We start from the raw sequence: 23,465 nt of genomic DNA, 5'->3' as shown, positions 1-23,465 counted from the left end.
ATTTCACATTTTGAAAATACCTATTTGGCCCCATGCATATTTCTTTTTCTCATGACTAACATTCTTTTTTCATGATTCAGCCTAACAATAAACCTGATAATTTTTCATTAAAAAAGTTGCAGTTCTCAAACACAGTTATTAGTGCTGAAAAGGTAGAGAAATCACTAAATCTCTTTGGTGAAAGTGTAGGAAAGCAGGTGCAAGGGCATCATTTTAAAAAAAGTATTCTGAAATAAATCATTCTTCGAGAGATTTAAAAAAAAATGTCATGCAAGGCACACCCCTTGATTCTCTTCTGTTTTTATCATACCAATCTCCCCTGCAAAACTGAGGTTGTTCATAAATGTTTTCCTCCCAAGCTGTGGGAAATAAGTCTTGAGTAACTTTGGCTCTTTGATAAAATTAGGTTAGGAGACTGCTTATCATTGCAACAATGAACACAAAAGCAATTCAGTTCTGGGGCCTCTGAAAAACTCCTTAGCAGCCCAGGCGATGCTGTTGCTCCTTGTTCTCAGGCATTCCAGGGGAGTGGCAAAGGGACAGCCAGCAACAAGGAATTTTCAAAGTTCTTTTTCCCACCATTTAGAGTTGATAAGTCTCTGATCATTCAGAAAAAGATTTATTTTTCAAGAATCCAAAGTATCCCAAAGAACTATGTTTACCCATAATAGGCCTTGCTCTCTGTTTAATATAGCCAGAGGGACATTGCTTTTTAAACTGTGGTCACATCCCCACAGAATTGACCTCATTTAGTGGACACTATTAAAAGATTATCCTATTATTGAGAATTTCCATTGCATCAAATGCTAAATATTACTAACATTCCTCTATGGGGAAAGTGATGTAACAAGAGGGCGTAGACTGGGTTAACCTCAGGCAAATTACACAGAGGTATGTGGAGATTATGCAACTAATCTGCTGACTAATAAAGCCCTACAGTATAGGGAGTACAGCTCTAGGGGCAAAAACTTTCCCAGTAGCTCTGAAGTGTTTAGATTCATCTGAAGCCATAGATGGAAATTTTATTCGACTCTGTTGCCTTGGTACCAAGATGGTTATTTTGAAAGATGCCATGGAGGAGAAAGTGTATATAGAAGTGTGGCAGAATGATGGAATGATGGAATGGGAATGGGGTCATGGGCCAGCTAGCTTGCACTGTTTTGTTGTTTACTTTTACAAATGGGGAACACAGAGTTTTCTCTTTTTCTTTCCCTTTTTTCACTTTGGAAGCCAAATGATGCTTATGAGAAATTAAAACTGCAGTGGAAGGCCTGCAAATGATTTTAGAATCAAAACCTTAAGAAATAATTATACCAGAGAACTAATTTTGGAATGTTGCCAGAAAAAGGTACAACTAAGGAAGATTCTAGTTGAGGAGGACTGGGAAGTCATATTAAGGCTGAATAATTTGGTAAACATAGACAAAATTAAATTTATAGTTATGCTTTTTCTTGAATATGTTTTTAAAACAATTGATTTTTTATTTTAATCATTGTTCAAGTACAGTTTTCTCCCTTTTACTCCCATTCTAAAACAATTTATTTTAATTGTTTAAAAAACAAATTATAAATCTAGTACACAATCAATAAAAGAAAGTTAAACCCTGGTTGGTATGGTTCAGTGGATTGAGTGCTGATCTACGAACCAAAGGGTCACCAGTTTGATTCCCAGTCAGGGCACATGTCTGGGTTGCAGGCCAGGTCCCCGGCTGGAGGCATGCAAGAGGCAATCGATGTATCTCTCACACATCAAGTTTCTCTTCCTCTCTTTCTCCCTCCCTTTCCTTCTCTCTAAAAATACATAAATGAAATCTTTTTTTTAAGAAAGTTAAGCAATGGAGATAAAAACAAAATAATAAGTGAAAATCTCCTTCCTTTGTTCCCCTACAAGTACTGCTATAATCTATTTTTTAGACCTTTTAAAACACTTTATATAATATAAATGTGATTTTTGGAGTGGGGGCTAATAGCATATGTATTTTTGTGCAAATATTTTCACTCAATAATATAGACATCTTTCTATTCTTATATTTTTAAAGATTTTATTTATTTATTTTTAGAGAGAGGGGAAGGGAAGGAGGGAGAGAGGGAGAAAAACATCAATGTGTGGTTGCCTCTCATGCCCCCCCCGGGGACTTGGCCTGCAACCCAGGCATGTACTCTGAACAGGAATTGAACTGATGATCTTTCGGTCAGCAGAACAACGCCCAACCTACTCAGCCACACCAGGAGGGCATATATTTTATTCTTAAAAATATCTTATCCAGCATTTCTTTTATTAGAGTAAGTCCAGCTAAAGTTTAGTAGTGCTTTTGATTACACGAGTACAATTCTGATACTTAAAGCTAGCAATGTAAAAAATACTATGAGTATTAGGTCAACTTTGTCATATGTTATTCAAGATGGATTGTATGTGTGTATACACCTGTCCACTTGTGCTTGTTTCATCCTGGCCCACAACCCAGGCATGTGCCATGGCTGGGAATTGAACTGGCGACCTTCAGGTTCGCAGGCTGGCACTCAGTCCACTGAGCCACACCAGCCAGGGCACCTACTCTTTTAAACAATAGTCATTATTTGTGTTCTTTGTAATGGGTAATAGTTATTTTAAATAGGAAATGGAAAAGAAGGCAATTTGACAATTCTGAAACTTAAGCAAATTTTATGTTTGATGTATTTAAAATATATATTTTTTTGCTCTGACCAGTGTGGCTCAGTTGGTTGGGCATTGTCCCACAAAGTAAAAGGTCACAGGTTTGATTCTGGGTCAGGGCACATGACTGGGTTGCTAGTTCAGCCCCTTGCTGCACGGGGCATGTAAGAGAGGCAACATATCAGTGTTTCTCACACCAATGTTTTGTTTCCTCTCTTTTTTTACCTCCCTACACCTCTCTCTAAAAATAGATAAATATTTTTTTAAATATATTTAAAATAATTTTCTTGGTATAATTTACTTACCAACATATTTTATAAGTTGCTTGTAGAGGATATCCTGCTAGAAAGCGTTCCACTTACTAGGGTAAGATAGAAATAGGAAAGAAACTGAGAGACATGCTATAGGTGATAAAGATAGATTTCATTACAAAATGTACGGTATAACTACAATTCTGTAAAAGGTATGTATATACGTAGAAAACAATGCAGGGGTGTTCACCTTCAGCTCATGGGCGGCATGTGGCCCAGGATGGCTATGAATACGGCCCAACACAAAATCGTAAATTTACTCAAAATCTTTTTTTGCTCACAAGTTTTCATTAGTGTTTGCATATTTAATGTGTGGCCCAAGACAACTCTTCTTCCACTGTGGCCCAGAGATGGCTTCCAGTATGGCTATGAATGAATCAACATAGATACTAAAATGCTAGCAGCTGTTCCCACAAGTTGGTAGAAATACAGGTGTTTTTCTCATCATAGTTTTCTGTATTTTCAACAATGAACTTCTATCACTTTTAAAATTAGTTAAAAAGTAAATGTAATATAAAAATGCAATGCATTGGATGAAAAAAGTTTATGCCCAAATGCTAGAGCTAAACTCATCTGAATTAGCATCCACTCCATCCCCAAACTCCATAGTAACAGAGTAGAAACACTAAGCCCTTGTTTGATTTTAATTAGAGGAATTAGATCTAAGTTCCTTCATTAAGAGAAGGTAATCTTTAGCATCATTGAAAGAGTTGATCAGAAAATAAGATAAAAATCAGGAGATAACATTTCTTTATTACATATAAAAATTCACAAAGCAATATATATATATATATATTTTGCAAGTCCACAGGACCTCAGGAAAAAATATGTCCTTTATGTGAAGTTAATTTTATGGCACTGTGGTTTATGTTTTGTATATTCAAGTACAGAAGAAACTATATGTAGAGTGACTATCCAGGGTACTTAAGATGAATAATAATGAAAAACTGTAATTTTGTGAACTATCTCACACATTGTGCCAACAAATGAGTAAATACAGATGATCATATACTGTTAATAAAGAAAAGAAGGAGATGTTTCAATATTCAGGTTTAAATACCAAGCACAAAAATGAAGCAAATTCTGTGTCTACAAGAATTTTTGAAGTGAATACAGTGCATTGTGAATAAGTGAGCTTTTTAAAACTTAACATTCATTTCCTTTTTGCCAAAGCGTATTTCTATACTTATGATTTCTTTCTCTTATTTTAAAGTCTCTTTTTGTTTAGTTTTTAAAAAAGTTTCATCATGGCCAGTAACTGTGGAATCTAATCTGTAGCCTGAAGCTGAGACTTCATGCAAACATATTCTCCTTTAAGGTTGCATCTTCACACAGTTTTTCCAAGTATTCAGAGTCAAATAGTACAACTTCCTTTATCTGGTCATTTGTGTCCACAGGTAGCGGCAGTGCTTCTGTTTCAGTAGGTTTTCGTACACATCCTTTTCTTTTCTTGCTGTCAACAGCATCTCCAAACTTACACACATGGTAGGTAGTAAAGTGCTTTATACAAAGAAGTACTATATATATGTGGAGAGGTTCCTTTTAACACACCACAACAGAAGTTCACACACATCACGCAAGAGAAGGCTCTTTTTAAGAAACACCTTTTCTTATAGAAGAGTTGAGGATTCCTTAAAATCTTATTATTACTTTAAGTAGCACAAATGTTAAGTAACATATCTGAAGTTGGGAAGAGTCCTTGTTATATGTATTGTGCTTATGGATTACTGTTAAATATCATACTGCTATTAAAATATTTTGAATAGTTAGGAATTTCAGAATCAGTTCCATACAAAACAGCTATCAGCATAGACTTTTTTCACTCCCCTTTATGGAGCAAAGTGTATTTAAGCATGGACCCAAAAGAAATAGGTTAGACAAGGCCCGTGCATTGGAACATTTCTATACATTTTGGCACTTAAAAAAATTCCAGTTTCATTATTGAGGTCTTCTTTCCAATAAGTTTGTGTTTTATACATAGAGAAGTGCCATTATGTGCTACACACCTTTATTGCTACTTGCACTCTCTTTTTAAAATATTCATGATTTTTCTTCTAAGAGATGGTTTCCATCGCTGAACAAAACTTTTCATATTCACAATTAGTTTGCCTTTTCTTACATCCTCATGGCCTGCTACAAGGTACTCCAAACCTAAAAGAAAGCAAAATGAGCTATGGAGTATCATGACTTTTTGAGGTGACTTCAGTGTTTTTATGTATGCATAGTTAATGGTTTTATATATTCATGGTTGAAATAGGGAATAATAGACAATAACAGCTGACATGAATAAGCATTTGCTAAGTGCTTTACATGTATGATCTCGTTAATCTTGAAAATAGCTTTATAAGTATGTATAATTTTTCTTGTATTGCAAGTGAGGAAACTGAGGCTTGGCAAGGTTAAGAACTTGTTCAGTGTCTCTCAGTAGTAGCAGCACTTTGATATAAGCTCAGGTGTATCTGATTATAGAACTATAACTCTATATTATACCACCCTCTATGGTAAAGAAGTAAGGATTCCATAGGCTCTTAACATACCACTGCAAATAAGTATTTCATGGGGACTCATTATGTATGGTAGTATATATTAAGGAGAATTTTATAAAAGTTTAATAACCACTTGAGGAAACATTGGACAAGAGCTATGGATTATACAAAATAGCACATAGTTCCTAAATAAAGTCAATGGTGCTTTTGAAATATAGAACGTTTGTTATACATTTTTTAAAAGGGTGAGATTTGACCAGACCTAGAGCTGATTTTGCTGACTTGTGATTAAAAATTCCTCTCAGTCTAACACATACACACACACAAAATGAAAAGACAGTCTCATTATCTCTATATTAATAAAAAGAAATATGATAATCTCCCTCAGTATATATTTATAGTAATATAGTATTGGTATTTTGAAACATTTTTCATTAATATTATTGGATAGAACAAGTAAGTAATTATGTTTATAAAATAAAAACTTCCAATATAAGATAAAGAGACATATACTTTAAAACTCAAATTTATTTTTTAAAAATTTTTAAAGATTTTATTTATTTATTTTTAGAGAGAGGAGGAGGGAGGGAGAAAGAGAGGGAGAAAAATATCAATGTGTGGTTGCCTCTCGTTCCCCCCCGCCCCCTGGGGACTTGGCCTGCAACCCAGGCCTGTGCTTTGACTGGGAATTGAACCAGTGACCCTTTGGTTCACAGGCTGGCACTCAATCCACTGAACCATACTGGCTAGGGCTTAAAACTGAAATTTAGAAAAATCATGAAATGTTAAAATTCAATTGAAAATATCAGCTTAAACTCATGGTTTTAAAATATAAATATATTTTTGTTTATTCACCAAAATGACCCAGAAAAAATGCCCTTCCATGAAATTATTGGTTCAGGAAGGGATTACCAATTGGTGATGAAGTCATTTAAGTGGTTAATGGGAAACTTGATGTTTGTATAGTGACTAAGTAACATGACACTCATTCTTTTCTAGTCACAAAAGGGAAAACAAAACTGCCCAATGGAGAGATCAAACTGTTATGGCCCTAACCCAAGGGTCAAGTTTTAGCAGCACTGATGGGGTGTCATCCAGGTATTATATGTCTTCTGATGTGATTTAACATGAAATACAAAACATGAAGAAGTGTAATGAATTTTAGCTAAAATGTTTATCTTGCCTCCATCAAGCTTTTCTTTAGAGTACAGAAAATAGCCCTGGCTGGTGTGGCTCAGCAGACTGAATGCCAGCCTGTGAACCAAAGGGTCACCAGTTTGATTCCCAATCATGGCAGTACGCCTGGGTTGTGGGCCAGGTCCCCAGTAGGGGGCATGTGACGGGCAACCACACATTGATGTTTCTTTCCCTTTTTCCTTCTCTTCCCCTCTCTGTCTAAAAATAAATTTAAAAAAACTTTAAAAAATATATAGCAAATATAAGAAGTAGAGCAACAACCTAAATGACACCACAAGGAACCAGCCAATCAAATGTAGGAGAGTATGACAAGATAGCTGGCCTGCTTTCTTCAACAATAATAATTTTTTCAACAACAATAAAAAGCAACTGTACTTGAATAAAAGAGACTTGAAGGAATTAAAAATTAGATACAGTGTGTGATCCTGGATTGAATACTGACAAGAAGAAACCAGCTCAAAAGAACATTTGGGGATCAGTTGGGAAATTGGAATATGTGTGGAATATGGTCTGAGCATTAGATTATATGAAAATAAATTAAAATTGAAAATAAAGATCAGTAATTGAATAAAGTAGATTGTAGAATAAAACATATATAATGACTTCATTTTGGTTAAAAATATGACATATATTTGCAAAAATAAAGATCTGGAAGGATTTTCATTAAGATGTTAACTAACAGAGGTGATCTCTGGGGGGCAGAAATGTGAAATTTTAAATTTTCCCCTAAATTTCTATAATGTACATATATTGCTTCTAAAAGAATGAAAGGTTGTTTTAAAAGGTTATTAAAATAAATCAATCCTAATTTTAAAGATAGCTATGATGGTGTTTTCAAAAAAAGAGAAATAAAAGGAAAATAATGACATAGAGAGGTTTAAACACTGGGGAGCACAAATGAAAGATGAATTATAAGGTATTTAAATTCTTTAAAGGGTAACCATAGCTTCTGCATGAGAAAGAATCTCTATATTTAATTAACAGACTAGTTAAAATGCAATAGAATGCTCTTGATATTGTTCGTATTATCTCTAAAATAATAAAATTCTCATTAAAAATTATAATAAATAATTTTTAGGAAAATTTAATGTTAAGTCTAGTATTTTAAATGAATTTACTTTGAAACTATAAGTACAACAAATAATATAGGAATTTGCTATTAATTTAAAGTATAAATATAAATTAAACTAATAAAAATGGTATTGAATAAATTAATAAATTATGGAGCAGCCTCATGCTGAAAATTAGCATAAAGAACAATATTATCTGTTGTATTGTTTGTTAGCATTTGCATTTTATTTTCCTATCTCTAGTTTTTGACATGAACTTTGCTATATGTTTGAGGACACGAAGTTTATTTTGTACCCATAAAAATTAATATATAACAATTTAGTACTAGTCTTGATATTCTAAGATATATGATTAATGAATGAATGTAGGAACAAATGAATTTGCAGGGACGCCCAATTAGATTGCTCCTTTAGGAAAGTAGCAAAGGAAGCAAGTTGAAGGGTAAGGTTTCAGAATTTTCTTATCAGCTTTCTTTGGCTTTAGCTATTGAACTTGTAAAAATGGAAAACAAAGTGAAATGAGAGTGTCTGGTTTTGCTTTGGCAGGTTCCAGTCTTTTCTTCAAAGTGAGTAAACATGTTTTCAAGAATTCTTTGAATAATTGTGCTTATGCTTTCAATTGTGATGAACTCAGTTGATTCTTTGTTTGGCAGAAACCTGATTAGGAAGTATAGTTCACTTCCTGGAGGGTAGATCAGATGGTCAAAGCTTTTGTTTTTAATGTCTGGCTAAAAAACTGGGCAGATTTTTTTTTTCTTTTGCCAAGATAGAAAGGGCTTATAGGAAGAGCTCCTGTACACAGATATTTGGGAAGTGGAACACAGATGAATGACCATTCGTTTCCTGTATTCAAAATTCAAGAGTTCTGTTTACTTGATTTGTTTTTTGAAACTTTATTTATTTATTTATTATCTCAAATGTCTTTTATTCTTAAAATTTAAATTAATTTAAATAAAATTCTGAAGGAGTATAAAAGGGTGTGAGAGATTAGTTAACAGTAGAAATAAAGTCAAGAAATGTATATCATTCATTATGCAGATGGTTTGGGCTGGGGGAGATATTTTATTAATAGTTGGTTTTTTTCTTCTCTCTCTTAGTTATCTGTTTGTTTCTCTCAAGTTTATTTGTCAAATACCATAAACAACTTGTTATTAATATAACCTTGGTTTCCTGGACTTATATTTGGTAGGAATTATATCTAGAAAAGAAATTATGCACTTGTTTCAACAATGACATTAACATATAGATATTGACTACACAAACTGGGAAATACAGAAGATTTAAAAAAATTGTTTGATTTGCTAGAACTTACTATCTGGGAACTATGTTACTACTATTGGGTACTAATGGTAGGTTCTGGGTGTACTATGATCAAAAATCTAAATCCCATCCTCAAACTTAATGAAGGAGACAGAAAAATAAGCAGTTTATGACACAATAGAGGAGTGTACTTACAGTGTATAAAGGTATGAATCCCTTGCTTACTTGCTTGTCTCTACCTCTGCCATAACATTTTAGAGTACAAATTTCACTGCATGCCAAGTTTCTCTAAGACTTTGCAAGTTTTTGGGGGGGTTTGCTTGCTTGCTTGCTTGCTTGCTTGTTTATTTATCTCTGCTGTTTCTAGTTTGAAACCAGAATGATCATTTAATGAAAAATAAGATGATAACTTGGGAGTTGTTTTCTACCCGGGAGAAACAGATGCTTCTCATGCAACAGTAAAAATGAATTCAATATTATTTTCACAGATGGAATTTTGCATTTGAGCTTCCTTTGGGAGCAAGTTCTACCCAGGGCGCTGTAATGGGACCTAGCTTTCAGATACAGTGTTAGTGGCAGATAAATTCATGAAAGTACTTTCTATGCTGCTGACACCTGGAACCAATCTGCAACTTCTCTTTTAGGGCACAGAATATTATATTGATGGATTTTAAAGTATTATACTTTAATAGAGCACCTGGAAGAGAAATAGTTTTTTGATGTCAGTTCAAAGAATTCCATTTGGGCTTTCCCCAGAATTCAGATGTGAAAAGGAGAGATGTTCTTGCAGAGTTTATTTAGGTTGTGGTTCAGAGAATGTAAGACAAACAGCAATTCAGCATAGAGAAGGTAGTTATTAAGCTAGAAAAATCTAATGCTCACCAGGATTGAGGATTGGACAAGTGCAGCCTCTGTTAGTCCATGATTCTGGATACAATGTTCGCATTCCTCGTAAAATTTTCAATTTGGTAGATTTTAAGACTTTTTTTATCTTCACATTGACCTCAGCATGAGATCCTTTATCATGAGCTGATAAAATCTTTACTCTTAGCACTGTAACAACACAATTCCAAAAGTCAAAATGCATAGAATTTCATATCTTTTGAGGTTTGAACAACAACTTAAATATATACTTCAGAGTGTAATGGAAAAGTGAATCAATGATGATGAGAATGTGGAAATTAGCTTTAAAAATCATTAGGCTCAGAATTTTGTACTGGCTTCATCTAAATCAACTATACTCTTCCTTCTTAGATATTTTCTACTGCAACTCATTCCCATATCACTATGCTAAAAGAATATTAGCCATTTGCCTACTGCAAGTATAATTAATCTTAAACACGTTCAGCTATCAACTAAATAGAAGATATGTAGGAAGTAGAATTGTTATCCTGGTTTTTATTTAGATTCTAACTATACTACACTCTTCTGGTTGATTGTGTACAATGTTATGATGAAGAGCAAATGCTACTCTCAGGCTATATTTTAAATATCCTAAAAAGATTAAATAATAATAATATTATTATTCCCCTGGTGTAAAATGCAAGCTGCCTGGGGTTAGGGAGGCTGTCCTTCTAAATACATGACGACAGTTTCCAGTATTCCATGTGACTCATGATTCTGTTATGCTCTAACATCTATGAAATGGATGGGGGGATTAAGCAATGGAATAAATTGGGATAGGGAAGAAAGTAGACCTAAGGAACATTGGATGCAATATTCCATATTATTAGTTTTTATTGGTTCATCTGTATCTTGATGAAAGACTGTGTGTAATGAGAGAACCCTATCCTGGCTGGTTCTATATCCATAAGGCTGTCAGACACCTGTCTTTTTAGAATCACCAAATTTTTTATTTCTAAGGGGTATAAGAACTCATCTAGTTTTGTTTTTATGTATGAGGAGGCAAATTTTTAAAAATTAAGTGAACTGCTCAAGTTTGCCTGGCTGGTTGGTTAGAGGTAGTGTTTGGATTAGAATTCTGATGAGATAGTTGCATGAAAGGTACATAGCATAGTATGCCACACATAGCCAATGCGCAAGGGTTACTTTTGGTATTTTGGGGATATTTTTTTCACTAGATTGTAAGCTCAAAGACAGTAGGGACCTTGCCTATTCACAATAATAGCTCAATAAATATTTGCTAAAGGAATAATCAAATAAATCAAGTTTTTTTCCATTAAGCCAGAGAATTTTTTTTTCTCCCAAGTCTAGGTGTATTGTATTTAATAAAAACAAGATATTTCATTACATCATTAAAAACATTTAAATTCTTTTAAGCAGAAAAAATACAATTGTATTAAAAGATGCCAATGTACAATAGGTTTTTGTAAATTCAGTCAGAAAGCTACTGAACCTATGCAATAATGAAAACCAACTGATATTTCCACTGAACTGACTGACTTTGAACTAAATGTTTTTTTTTTGCTTTTAATAGTAAATACCATTATTAGGCACTATATATTTCAGAAGTTTTATTCTATTATTTAGTCAAGTTGGCAGGATAAAGGAGAGAAATATACATGTTAATGTTAGATAAGATTTAAGAGGTTTTTAACATTCACATTTTTATCTCTCATGAGATTAAATACAATGTTATCAAGAACCTAAATACTTGGTTTCAGAAATCATAACTTAAAATTTTCTCTTCATTGTAATCCGTATTTTAGGTCCTATAAATATGGAACAATAAAAAGCCTAGACCCTAGTCAATAATATGTTGGCAAGATAAGGTATCTTTAATACATTTAATAGTAAATATAAAGTAATTTAGAATTTGAATATAGTAATAGTCTTTATTTAGGGCAGTGATACTTTATCTATGTGCTGCATTTTTATGGTATTTGAAAGGTAGAGAATTGCAGAGTATACAGAGGGGGCAGGATAAAAATGGAGGCAAATAGCTCATATCCTCTTACTCCTCAAATATATAAATTCTCTTCCTTCTCCCTGCCATTTACTGAGCATCTAGTAAGAGCAAGGTAATGTGCTTTTTAAAAAATCACATTTCATGGGGAAGGTGGCATTACCCCTACTTTACAGATGAGGAAGCCTGGAGAGATTAAGTTACCCATCCAATAAACCAGAAATCAAACCCATACAGGTCTGAACCCAATGCCTGAGCTCTTGAAATACTGCTTTAGATTGATTTCTGCTTAGTATTACCTGATAAACTGCCACAGGAATTGTTCAAGTGTCTAGAGACTTCCCTTATAGATTACTAAGACAGGAAGCATCATAAGAAAGGATTATGTGCCATTTTTTTCCTTTTTGTTCTTTGCTTCTTTTCCTTATAGTAGGATAACCTTGCCATTGCTCTACAAGCCTTGTGCCCTCACCAAGGGCATGCAGCACCATCTCTATTAGGAAAATCAAGTCCAAGACCAGAATACTATGTTTAACATTATTATACAAGACTAATGCTTTAAAATATTGAGAATTTCATACACCAGGCCTCACATTTCCTAGAAAACTCTTTGTATTTAGTTTGAATAGATTTTCAGAAGCATTTAAGGACTTCAAACTCACCATATGTATATTTCATCCCACAGAATGCCTTGGAGTTTCCTAATACTTGTTCCTTACATTCACATTTACCTACAGAAATTAAATGAGGAATGGTGTTATTTAGAAACAAAGAAAAAAAAAGAAATCAGCAAGGAAATCTAGGTAACATAACTCTTTATGCTTGAGTGATTATAAAACATAATCCATAAATACTAGGAAAACATGAAAAGTCATTCAAAAGAAACAGTCACTTCCTGAACTGAATGAGTTATTATTCAGTCAAGTACTAGTCTAAGAGAAATACAGAAATATAGAAATATTTATATAATTTAATGCTTATAATTGATGTTGTGATATAGTCCATGCTAATGGAAAGGAACAACTAAAAAAATAGATGACCTATAAAAGCAATGATTTTTTTAGGATTACTGTTCAAAATAAAATAAAATAATTGGACAGTCCTTTGAAGGTAATGCCATCTAATTAAAAAAATTATTAAGCCCCTATGGTAAGCAGGATGAGGTGCTATAAACTTCAGAGCATATAAGTACCAGCAAGACTCAATTTTTGCCTTAAGGCTTACAACTCAGTAAGGTGAATAAAGCAAGTATATGCTGTATTTTTCAGACTATAAGATGCACTCCCCCCCTCCAAATTTGGGAAGAATAATGGTTGTTAGTGCTGCTGTTGAGTTCTGTTTATATTTATATTGGCAAAATATGTTATTTATGTTATTAAATATTTTACCACACTTGTTGCTTCTAAAATTTTTTTCCTACTTTCCTCTAAAACCTAGGTGCGTCTTATGGTCCAAAAATATGGTAAGTAGTGATAAGTTTTCTAAGACAAGTACAATATGCTTGGGTGGGAGGTCACATGTTTGAGAAGATAGAATAAGCTTTATAGCTGAACAAGAGTTTGAAATGGACTTTGAAGAACAAGTAGTATGTGTTCTATCAATACTTGAAATTATATACTACAATTATGTGTCAGAGATTTGCCAAGGCTCTGCAGAACACTTTCAAAATGCCTTTGTACATACTGTCTATACAGCATTTTCATACTTATTTATGTATATATTCCCTCTCTAGACTATAATCCTTGAGGACAACGGTTATGCCTTATTCATCTTTGTGTTCCTAGAACCCAGAATGGACAGGATTTTCATTCTTACTAATTTAACAAATAGATATAATTTTACCCCTTTCCTCACCGGTCCCCTCTTTCCCTCACGCATTGCATTTCATAGGCATCGAGTGGAAACAACAGCAGGTAACTTTTACTGAGGAGGGCTTATGTGCCAGGCAGGAACTATTGTGTTTTACATTTATTTACTGATATAAGATTCTAATATATAATAATTTGACAGGAATATAGAGATAAAAGGGTGAGGGGAAAAAAGTAAGAGAGAAAGGACAGGGTGTGTTCATGGAAGAATGAGTGGTTCTGTTTCTCCCAGGTACAGACTGAGTAGAGAATAGTAGAAGGTGTCATGGAGGGCCCTGACTGATATGTAATTAAGGCCTGAATTTAATTTGTTAGAAAAATGGGAATTTTCAAAGCTATCAGTTTAAAGAAGTTATTTAAATTAAAAAATATGTATATATGGTGGGGGAAGGGGTGGGTGGAGGTGGAAGAGATTATGGGAGGATATATGGTAATGGGAAAAATACAATAAAAAACTATATATACATATATATGAAAATCAACATGGCATTATATCCAAAGTATTGGAATGAAGAGAAAATGAAGGCAGGGAACAATTAGAAGCGAGTGAAATTAATAACAACAACAGTAACTAAACTGAGTTCCAACTATATGCCATAAACTATATAAGGAATTTATCCATATGATCTTATTTAATTTTATAATAACCTTAATGAGATAGGTATTATTAAAAAATGAAACAATGAAGGTTCAGAGTAATTAATTAGCTTATTCAAGGTAGCATAGCTAACACATAAAAAAGTCAGATTTTAAGTCTGGGTTGGGGAGAGTCTGAAGCCCCTGATGTTTCCACTGTTCTGTCTTTCTAAGTCAGATGGCATGTGGGTCTGACAGGTGGATCTAGACAGGAAGAAATATCAAGGGATGCTGCAGAAATAGGGTTTACAAATCTTGTCAATGGTAAGGGAAGGAGGAGCATAACAAATCTGAAATTTTCAGCCAAGCCAACAAGAGAGGAGTGTATTGTCACTAACAGAAATAGGGAAGTTAAGAGAAGGAGAGCATTTCAGAAGTGTATGATTAATTAAGATGTTTTGGTAGCAACCAATTGTCTAACTTAATTATTGAAAACACGTGGAGGAGCTCAGATAGGAGAAAACACCGAAGGACCGGAGCTCAGAAAGGACAAGAATCAGGAGAGTGCACAGATCTGGAACTATTGGGTAGCCTCTTTTATAGCTTCACCATTGGATCTTGAACTTTTAATCATTTTCAGACTTTGTCACTTACAGTAAAAGATTTAAATTCCAGGGACAGAACATCTGATTGGCTTCTCCAAGAGTCTATTAAATGAGGGAAGAATGCTTCCTCAAAGAAAAATGGGGTTGAGCTGCCACAGAAATAGTGGGAAAGAAGGGGAAACTAATCTGGTCAGGCAAAACACAACAGAGATCTATGATGAAGAGAATGTAATGAACCAGAGATGCTGAGAGAATATTCAGGTGGAAATGACACTAGGATTCTGGTGAGACACATGGTGATGTGGAAAACAGTGACTTCCTGGCTTTTAACTAAAGCTTCTCTAGGAATCAGGGAATGAGATTTGCAAGGAGAAAATCACAGTGGAATTAAATAGTAAGAGAAATCAAAGGTGCTTTAAATGAGCTGTTGTGATTTGTTAAATAATACTGCTTTTAATCTAAACATAGCAGAGAAGATTACTCATTCAGAAATTATAGTAACTTAAGTGAACAGCCCACAGCCTTTGATTTTTCCACCAAAACAGGACAGTATGGTAACTACCATGCTATAAAACCTAATGGAATTCCAAATGGCATATATTTTTCCTTAATATAATGTTCTTCTCTTTAGTCCTTCAGCCTATGAGAACACACATAAGTCTGTTATTCAAAGATATTTCTTTGGCTGCTTTCTGGTACCCCCTTTTAATATGTTAAGGCATTGGACAATAACAGTTGTTTTTGAATGAATCTCTGTTGATCAGGCTTCAGCCTGCTTTCTTAAAAGAAATCTAGGAGAGGAAAACCTGTTTAGCTATACCAAGGTATTAGAATGTTAGAGAGAGAGAGGGAGATAGGAGACAAGGGGAGGGGAGAGAGGGAGAGAGCACTGTTTACAGTTCTTTGGCACTAAAGCCAATTTTGTTGTACCAAAAGTGAAATTTTACATCTGATGTTCTCTACCTCACAAGAAGTCATAGAAATTAAGAGTATCTTGTGGGTAGAGGATATTGCATTCCTAGTTATGGAAATTTATGGTAGGTAATATGTAGGTAGTCACGTACATTTGAAAATAAATCACAGTGCTTAGGAAACTAATTAACACTTTTCTATTGAAAAAAGGAGGCCAGGAGTGCTATTCTATATCCAGTGCAAATATTGCTGTTTAGCAGGAAACTGAACAATGTCTTACACAACCTGGAGTTCTTCCAGATGAATTTCAGACTCTCTCTGGGGACGTCATAGACCTAACAGCTGTTGTGAATGTGAGTCTGGAGTCATTCTGATGCCAGTGCTTTATGTGCTTAATTAATGTGCTGCAGCTCCCTAGTAACATGATGACTCGCTTAATGAGTGTCTTAAAACAATTTTTATAGGTTGGCATAGCAGACAAAGTTGGAGAATTATGAACATCATTATCTTAGATAAATGGAAGGAAACTTTCAAAACTGGTTATTAGACTCAGAATTCAAATTATATAGAATTAAGACAAAAATAATGGGAAAGATTTCTTCTTTATTAAATGTGAAAAGATAAATATGACAAGTTCACATTACCTTATCCTTCCCACCTTCTTCCCTGTTGTGAATTAAAATAGAACCATTAGGAAAACGATCCTGATTGTTAAGTGAAAAAACCATGATACGGTAATACAAATACCAGTGTTTCTCAAATTTGGGTTCTTTATTCTTAAAGGCTCCATAAGTTTTTTATAAGAATGTATTAAAATTGCAGTTCCTAACTCTGCTTTAGCCATACTGGCCTCCTTGCTATTTTAGGAATAAGTCAGGGCTAGTCCCACCTCAGAGCTTTTGCACTTGCTGGGTCTTCTTCATAAACTCGTTTTCCTCTGTTATTTATATAGTTCACCCCCTTACCTCCTTCAGACTTTTTTCCCCTCTAATTCCACCTTTCACGGAATTTTCCCAGATCACCCTATCTAAAAGTATGGCCTTCCCAAGCACTTTTTCCCCCCACCCTTCTTTTATTTCTCTATTACACTACATATTATTATATAAAATATTTTACTTATTTATTAGCTGTCTTCCTCTGCAAGAATACAGGCTCCTCAGAGGCTGGGAGTTTTGTCTGTTTTGCTCAATTACTATATTTACAATACTGGCACATAGTATGGGTACTCAAATATTTGTTGGATGAAGGAGTGAATTTATGAATACCTTCTACAAATTAGTAAGAAAATTGCAAATAGGAAATTCACAGAAAAAGAAACCTGAATGACCAAGAAACCATGAAAAGTTACCAAACCTGTTAGTAATCAGAAAAATGCAATTTAAAATGGGGAGAATCCCACTTTATACCCACTAAGTTGGTAAGAGTTGAGAAGTTCAATAACATTAACTTAAAAATCCAATAACTGTTGAGTTAAACTGTGCCTGAATTTAATGAGTTAGATTAGTGCTTGGCCCCTGGTATTTGCCATATAAAAATTTGTTAAATAAATACAAAATGTTACTGATGATGTGTGATATCACATTTTGCTGGTGGAATGCAAATTTATACAACCACTTCAGAGAGCTATTTGGCAATATGTAGTAAATTTGGCAATAAGCACATCCATGACCCAAAGAGTTGTGCCCTAGAACAAGGGTCAGCAACCATTTTCTATAAAGGGACAGCTGATAAATATTTTAGGCTCTGTGGGCCAAGAGGCAAAATTAAAGATATTATATAGGATCTTAAATAACCATTTAAAGTGTAACCATTTAAACCTTAGAGCAGGTAGACCTCATGGGCCGTAGAAAAATAGATGGCAGGACAGATTTGGCCGGAGGACTGTAGTTTGCCAGCCCCTGCTCTAAGAAACGTCTTCCAAATGCACAAAATCACAGATGAGAACATTCATGCTAGCATTATGTGTAACAGTAAAAAACTAGAAATTGGAAATATCCTGAATGGCAAACAATGGGAGAATAAAAAGTGGTATGTGGATATAATAGAATGCATAAATTAAAAAATAAGTATCAATACATATTCAGGTCAAAAAAGTTTTGAAAATGTAGATAATTTATGTCTGTGATAATATATATACACATATCTATTTTATATATATATATATATATATATATATATATATATATATATATTAAAATCATGGAAGTGAATAATAAACACCAAAGTTCAAGCTAGTGGTTATTCTGTGGAGTAAGAGAGGCTACTGAGGTTGTAGATTGGTATACCAGGGGCTTCAAATGTATCTGCAACACTGTAAAATTTAAATGAAAATATGAAACAATTACGGCAAAGTATAAGATTTGGTAACACTAGAAGGTGTGTTTATGAGTTTTTATATAACATTTTGGCATTTGTAATGTTTAATAATAAAAATATTTTAAAACTAATGGGAGGGAGGTGGGGAGGGATGGGTGGGTAGGCTGGGATGGGAGTAAAGGACAGAAAACTGTACTTGAATGATTAAAAAAAATTTAAAAAATTTTTAAACTTATTTAAATTTAATTTGGTAAGCATTTTACAATCAAATGTTGACACAAGATTTCATACTTTTATGTTTTAAGGTGCAAGTTGGTGCTAAATAGAACCACTCAATTTTCTATGAGAAAACAAGGCAAGATGAACACAGAAATCACGTATTCCTATCAATAGTACATCATGCTCTTCAAATGAAGGAACAGATAAACATCACAGGAAAATTGATCCTGAGGAAATAACAGTATAGACTTAGTAACTCCTAAGAACCATATTTATGTGTTTTGGTTTCATTAAAAATCCTTTTTCATATTCAATTAATGTTAATTTGAATTTTATTAGTTTTATTATTTGTCTTATATTTGGTTTGTAAAATTGTTTTTGTTTCTCAGTTGTGAAGGAGCTTTAAAAATGAGTTCACATCTAGCCTTTGGTTTGTACATATTAGGTTATCCTAGGTAAGAATATTTTTCTTCTAAATGGATCTGTACTTTTCTTAACCTGATATATTCAGCTAATATTCAACTGTGCAAAGCAGTATGTTTTATAATTTTTAAAAAGATTTTATTTACTTAATTTTTAGAGAGAGGGAAGGCAAGGAGAAAGAGAGGGAGAGAAACATTGATTGATTGCTTCTCACGTGAGCGCCAACAGGGGACCGGGCCCACAACCCAGGCATGTGCTCTGACTGAGAATCAAACCAGAGACCTTTCACTTTGCAGGAGGACACTCAACCAAACGAACCGTACATGTCAGGGTGTAAAGCAGTGTGTCTTAGAGAGAAGGAAACACAGCAAAGTATTAACACTGTGGTAAAGAGATTTAGGTGACAATTTTTTTTTTACTACGATGCTTTACATTTTCCAAATTTTCTATACTAATTACTTATGTTACTATAATTATCAAAAATGAATAAAAGCTTGTTAAAATATTTCTTAGTTATATTTCATAGTTTTATACTTACGGTGGTCACTACCTTGCTAAATGTCAAAACTAAAGAGTTCCCCTATAGGATCCCAAAAGCTGCTCTCTGGTTTGCTATGAATCACTGTTAATCAAGCCCAGACTCACAGATAGAGAGCAGGCTCACAGCTCAGGGGGTGGGGGTTGGGGGGAGAGGTAAAGAGGGTGGAGAGATTGAGCAAAAAAGAAAAAAAGGAAAAAAAACTCATGGACATGGACAACAGTGTGGTGAATGCTGTCGGGGGAGAGATAAAGGAGGACATGGGGGCAGTACATGGTGGAAGGGTGGTGGGACACAATACAGTGTACCAATGATGTGTTGTAGACCTATGCACCTGAAACTTGTATAATTTTGTTAACCAGTGTCACCCCAATAAATTCAATAAAAAGGAAAACAAAAAGACATGACCTAAAAATATGTTATACTGTTGTCTCACCTGAATGTCGAAGTGCAGAAAATCCTTGCTCATCTTCCCACTCCCAGGTTGGTTCACTCTTATTTTGTGTGGAATAGAAGTCAGGAATTTCATGATACCAGTCTATGTCTGTGCTGCTAAAACAAACAAAGAAACAATCCCCCCCCAGAAAATGATGAATACATTTTTTCAGAAAATTTTCAGAACTTGAATGAAATGAGTAAATTTATACAAATTCAAGTCTTTTCAGTTGCCTTCCCATCCTTTCACTTTTCAGAAATAAACATTATTTTAGGGCCAATTGTTAAGAAGAATGATTTATTTTACAAAATGAACTAGACCATCTCTAGAATCTTGCAAGAACAAATGCCTTGCTTCTCAATTTGTCAACAATTCCTTAAACAGATGTGTAAAGACATCTTCACTCCACTGATGGCATGCAAGATTTTCCATATCACTACTGGACATTCAAAGGATCTGAAAGACACATAGGTGAGAACAAGAGCCATGCACATTTACCTGCTGATGCAGTCTCCTGTGAGAGGGTCACAGTTCCCTGCACAGTCGCAGGGCCTGCAGCCATAGTCTCCGAAGCCCCAGTATCCCACCATACACCTGTCGCAGCGTGGCCCTGCCACCCCAGGCTTGCATGGGCAGTCACCATTGCTGGGGTCACAGAAGGTCACTGAGCTGAAAGGAAGGGTAGCTGATCCAACTGGATGGCAGGAACACACTACAACAGAGAGGACACACAAGGGCTGATGAGTGACTAGATTGTAGAGATTGGGCCTGGCAATCTCAAAATCCCTTTCACCACACAGCACATCTCTGAGGCTCCTCCGTTAGCCAATTGGTATAAGCTCAGAGAATAAAATCTAATTAAATTACAAATAAGATGATAAAATCAGAAAAGCATGTCTGCTGCAAAACAAACCACGTAATTTATTATAAAATTGAGGGCATTAAATATGAATAGATTTTGGTTGAGTGATGGGATCAAAGATTAAAAAAGAGCAATTCATGCTACAGAAAAACAATCATAAGGATGGCGTTCTGGAAGCCAAAGTTTCAAAGAGGTGGCCAGCATCAACTGTGTCAAATACTGATATGTACAAAAAGATGAGGAAAGCTTTCCTGTAAGGGCACAGAAATGAGGTGGCCGCTAAAACTAAATAGGGATATGAACTCAAGTGAAAATATCAGTTTTGTTTGTTTTAAGATGGGAGAAATTATAGCATGTTCAATGTTGATGGAAATGATTCAATAAAAAGGGAAAAACTGGTGACTAAAAGACAGATGGGAGAATTGTAAGAGGAATACTTGCTCATACTTGAGAAAGGGAGAAAGGATGAGATCTGGTGTAGAAAAGATTGTATTGGCCTTGCGTGGGATGATGATCAGCTCATAGTGACAGGGTGGAAGGTGGATGGATGCAGGTAAGTAGATATGCGCAGTGGTTGCAGTTGATGGGATTTTTCTTCCGATTATTTGTATTTTCTGAATGAAATAGGAAGCAAGGTCATCAGGTGACAGAGAAGATGGGAGTGGAAGAGTGAATGAGAGACTTAGGAAGTGAAGTATAATTGCCAGGTAGCATAAGGGCCACATTTGAGGTTGAAGTCATTCATTTGTAGTGACTTTGGTAGGTTGTTTCTCCAGTCCTGGAGAAACTGAGAGGATTCAGGTTTGATAGGGGAAGAAAGGTGAATTTAATTTGCAAGTGCAATGGACTGAATGTTTGTGTCCCCCACCCCATTCATTTGTTGAAGCCTAATCCCCATTGTGATGGTATTTGGAGGTGGGGCCTTTGGGAGGTTTGGATATGGTCTTGGAGGTGATAACATTGGTGCCATTATAAGGGGATGAAGAGCAAAACACTCTTTTCTCTGTGAAAGATGTGATGCTATAACAGGAAATGGTGGTCTGCAACCTGGAAGAGAGCTCTCACCAGAATCCAACCATGCTGGTACCATGATCTCAGACTTCCAGCCTCCAGAGCTGTGAGAAATGTTTATTGTTTAAGCCACCCAGTCTGTGGTATTTTGTTATAGCAGCCTGTATGGACTAAGACACATAAAGTTAAATCTGGCTCCTCAGGCTAGAATTTACATGCAGCCATTTCTGCAAGTCCCGCTATATTAATCAAGAGTTCTTCCCCTCAGCTCTCTCCCAACATCCACAACTGCTCACTGCTCAGTTCAACAATCCTCAATACTTTCTTTGTTGCTGGGATAGCAAAAATAGTTGAACAAAGTTTTAAAAATGTTCTTACTGGGTTCATCACAAATTTGTGCACCCTAACCTCAGTTGGGTCCCCTGATGCTCATTAACCTTATTTATTCAATTTTACATGGCCTTTTATAAAATAAAAAATTCCTCACAGTGGCTGCCCCAAAATATCCCCAGACTTTTTAATTTACCATAACCACTCAGTGCAAAAATTCTAATTAATTAATAAAGTCCTCTGGATAATCTTTTCTCCACCTCAAAAGCTCCTTTATGGCCTTGCCACTCACTCATTCTGTGATCTTGGGAAAGAAATTTAACTTCCCTGAGCCTCTGTTTCTTCAGTGAAGTATCTCTATCACATGGAGATTTCATGAGGATAAAATTATTTTAAATGAAATTATTTCATCAAGGTTCATACCACAAAGTCTGACATGTACTAGGCCAACTTCCTACTAAGTCTTCTCAACTAATATTCTAGATGTTATTCCCTCCTTTATTTATTGATTATTTTCTTTGTCATTAAAATTACAGTTTGGCTCGGTCTGGCTTCAAAGCTCAGCTACTACCTATGACTTTGGCAAGATACCTAGCCTCTCATTTTCTTAGTTTTCTTGTCTTTAAAATGGAAATAAGAACAATATTTACCCTCATTACAGCTGTTGTAAGAATGAAAGGAGATTATATATGGAAAACAGTGCAGTATCTGGCACATGATTAATTAATAGTGAATTAACTAATTAATTCAATGAATAATTCTTATAGAGTTGTAGAATCTGTGTTGGCATAAAGAATGATGCCAATCCTGAAGAAACTCATAGTCTTGTTGGGGAAACAGAGGTGTAAACAAAAGATTTCCATACTCTGATAAGTACTCCAAGAGAGGTCTACATAAAGTGCTACAGGAGACATGAGGAAGGGAACACAGGTTTGGGGAATTACATAGGCACCCATGAAAGACGGGTCATTTGGACATCTGAGCTGATCCCAAAAGATGAGTAGGACTTTGCAGTTGAAAAGGAGGATACGATAGGCAGTTGCTTATTCCAGCCTGGTCTTTAGATACTCTCTCCATTGCATTTCTTTTAAATAATTTTTTAAGAATCTAATTGTGGTAAAAAAAAACACATACCATAAAATGTACCATCTTAACCATTTTATAGTGTACAGTTCATCCCCATTGCATTATAAGTTTCTGTATTATATGTGAAAGCACTTGCTACTTCCTGAAAATGTGAAACTCTTTCATGCCTCAGTGTCCCTTGATGTGCCTTCATTGCCTTTCACCACCTTCGAGCATCTGGACCACGACATGCTTTGTTGTCCCACTCCATCCACATAGTTAACCACTCTCTCCTCTATGCTGCCTCTGTTCTTTGTATATACTTATATTCTGTGCACATCACAGTACATCATTATTTTGTTTATATGCCTGTCTCCTTTACTATTAGACTCTGAACTGATTGATAGAAAGATCACCATCTTCTTATTTTTGTTTCCTAGGCCCCAGAAAAATGTCTGGTAG

General features: G+C 34.8%; 1 protein-coding gene across 3 annotated transcripts in view; it reads right to left on the bottom strand.

Annotated features, from left to right (window-relative positions):
* Positions 1-1,771: 1,771 nt before the first annotated feature.
* NTN4 (netrin 4) overlaps positions 1,772-23,465 on the bottom strand; it is a 96,945-nt gene continuing 75,251 nt past the window's right edge. Inside the window, exons 6-12 of one of the 3 annotated variants that reach the window (XR_006784286.1) lie at positions 20,234-20,447; positions 19,736-19,851; positions 12,505-12,573; positions 9,859-10,029; positions 4,970-5,114; positions 2,958-3,013; positions 1,772-1,790 (exon numbers count right to left, since the gene is read on the bottom strand). Coding sequence is in view for 2 of the 3 variants with exons in the window: in XM_045826578.1 (XP_045682534.1) it covers positions 4,978-5,114; positions 9,859-10,029; positions 12,505-12,573; positions 19,736-19,851; positions 20,234-20,447 (707 nt within the window). In the remaining variant the exon portion in view is untranslated. Of the gene's footprint in view, positions 1,791-2,957; positions 3,014-3,043; positions 5,115-9,858; positions 10,030-12,504; positions 12,574-19,735; positions 19,852-20,233; positions 20,448-23,465 lie in introns of those variants that run through there. The other 2 variants (XM_045826578.1, XM_045826579.1) reach the window with 2 other exon arrangements.

This window comes from Phyllostomus hastatus, unplaced genomic scaffold, assembly GCF_019186645.2.
Source record: "Phyllostomus hastatus isolate PE091 unplaced genomic scaffold, TTU_PhHast_1.1 phas_scaffold_755, whole genome shotgun sequence".
Lineage (NCBI taxonomy): Eukaryota > Metazoa > Chordata > Mammalia > Chiroptera > Phyllostomidae > Phyllostomus > Phyllostomus hastatus.
Note: the sequence above shows the minus strand (reverse complement) of the source record. Positions and strands in the feature narration are given on the sequence as shown.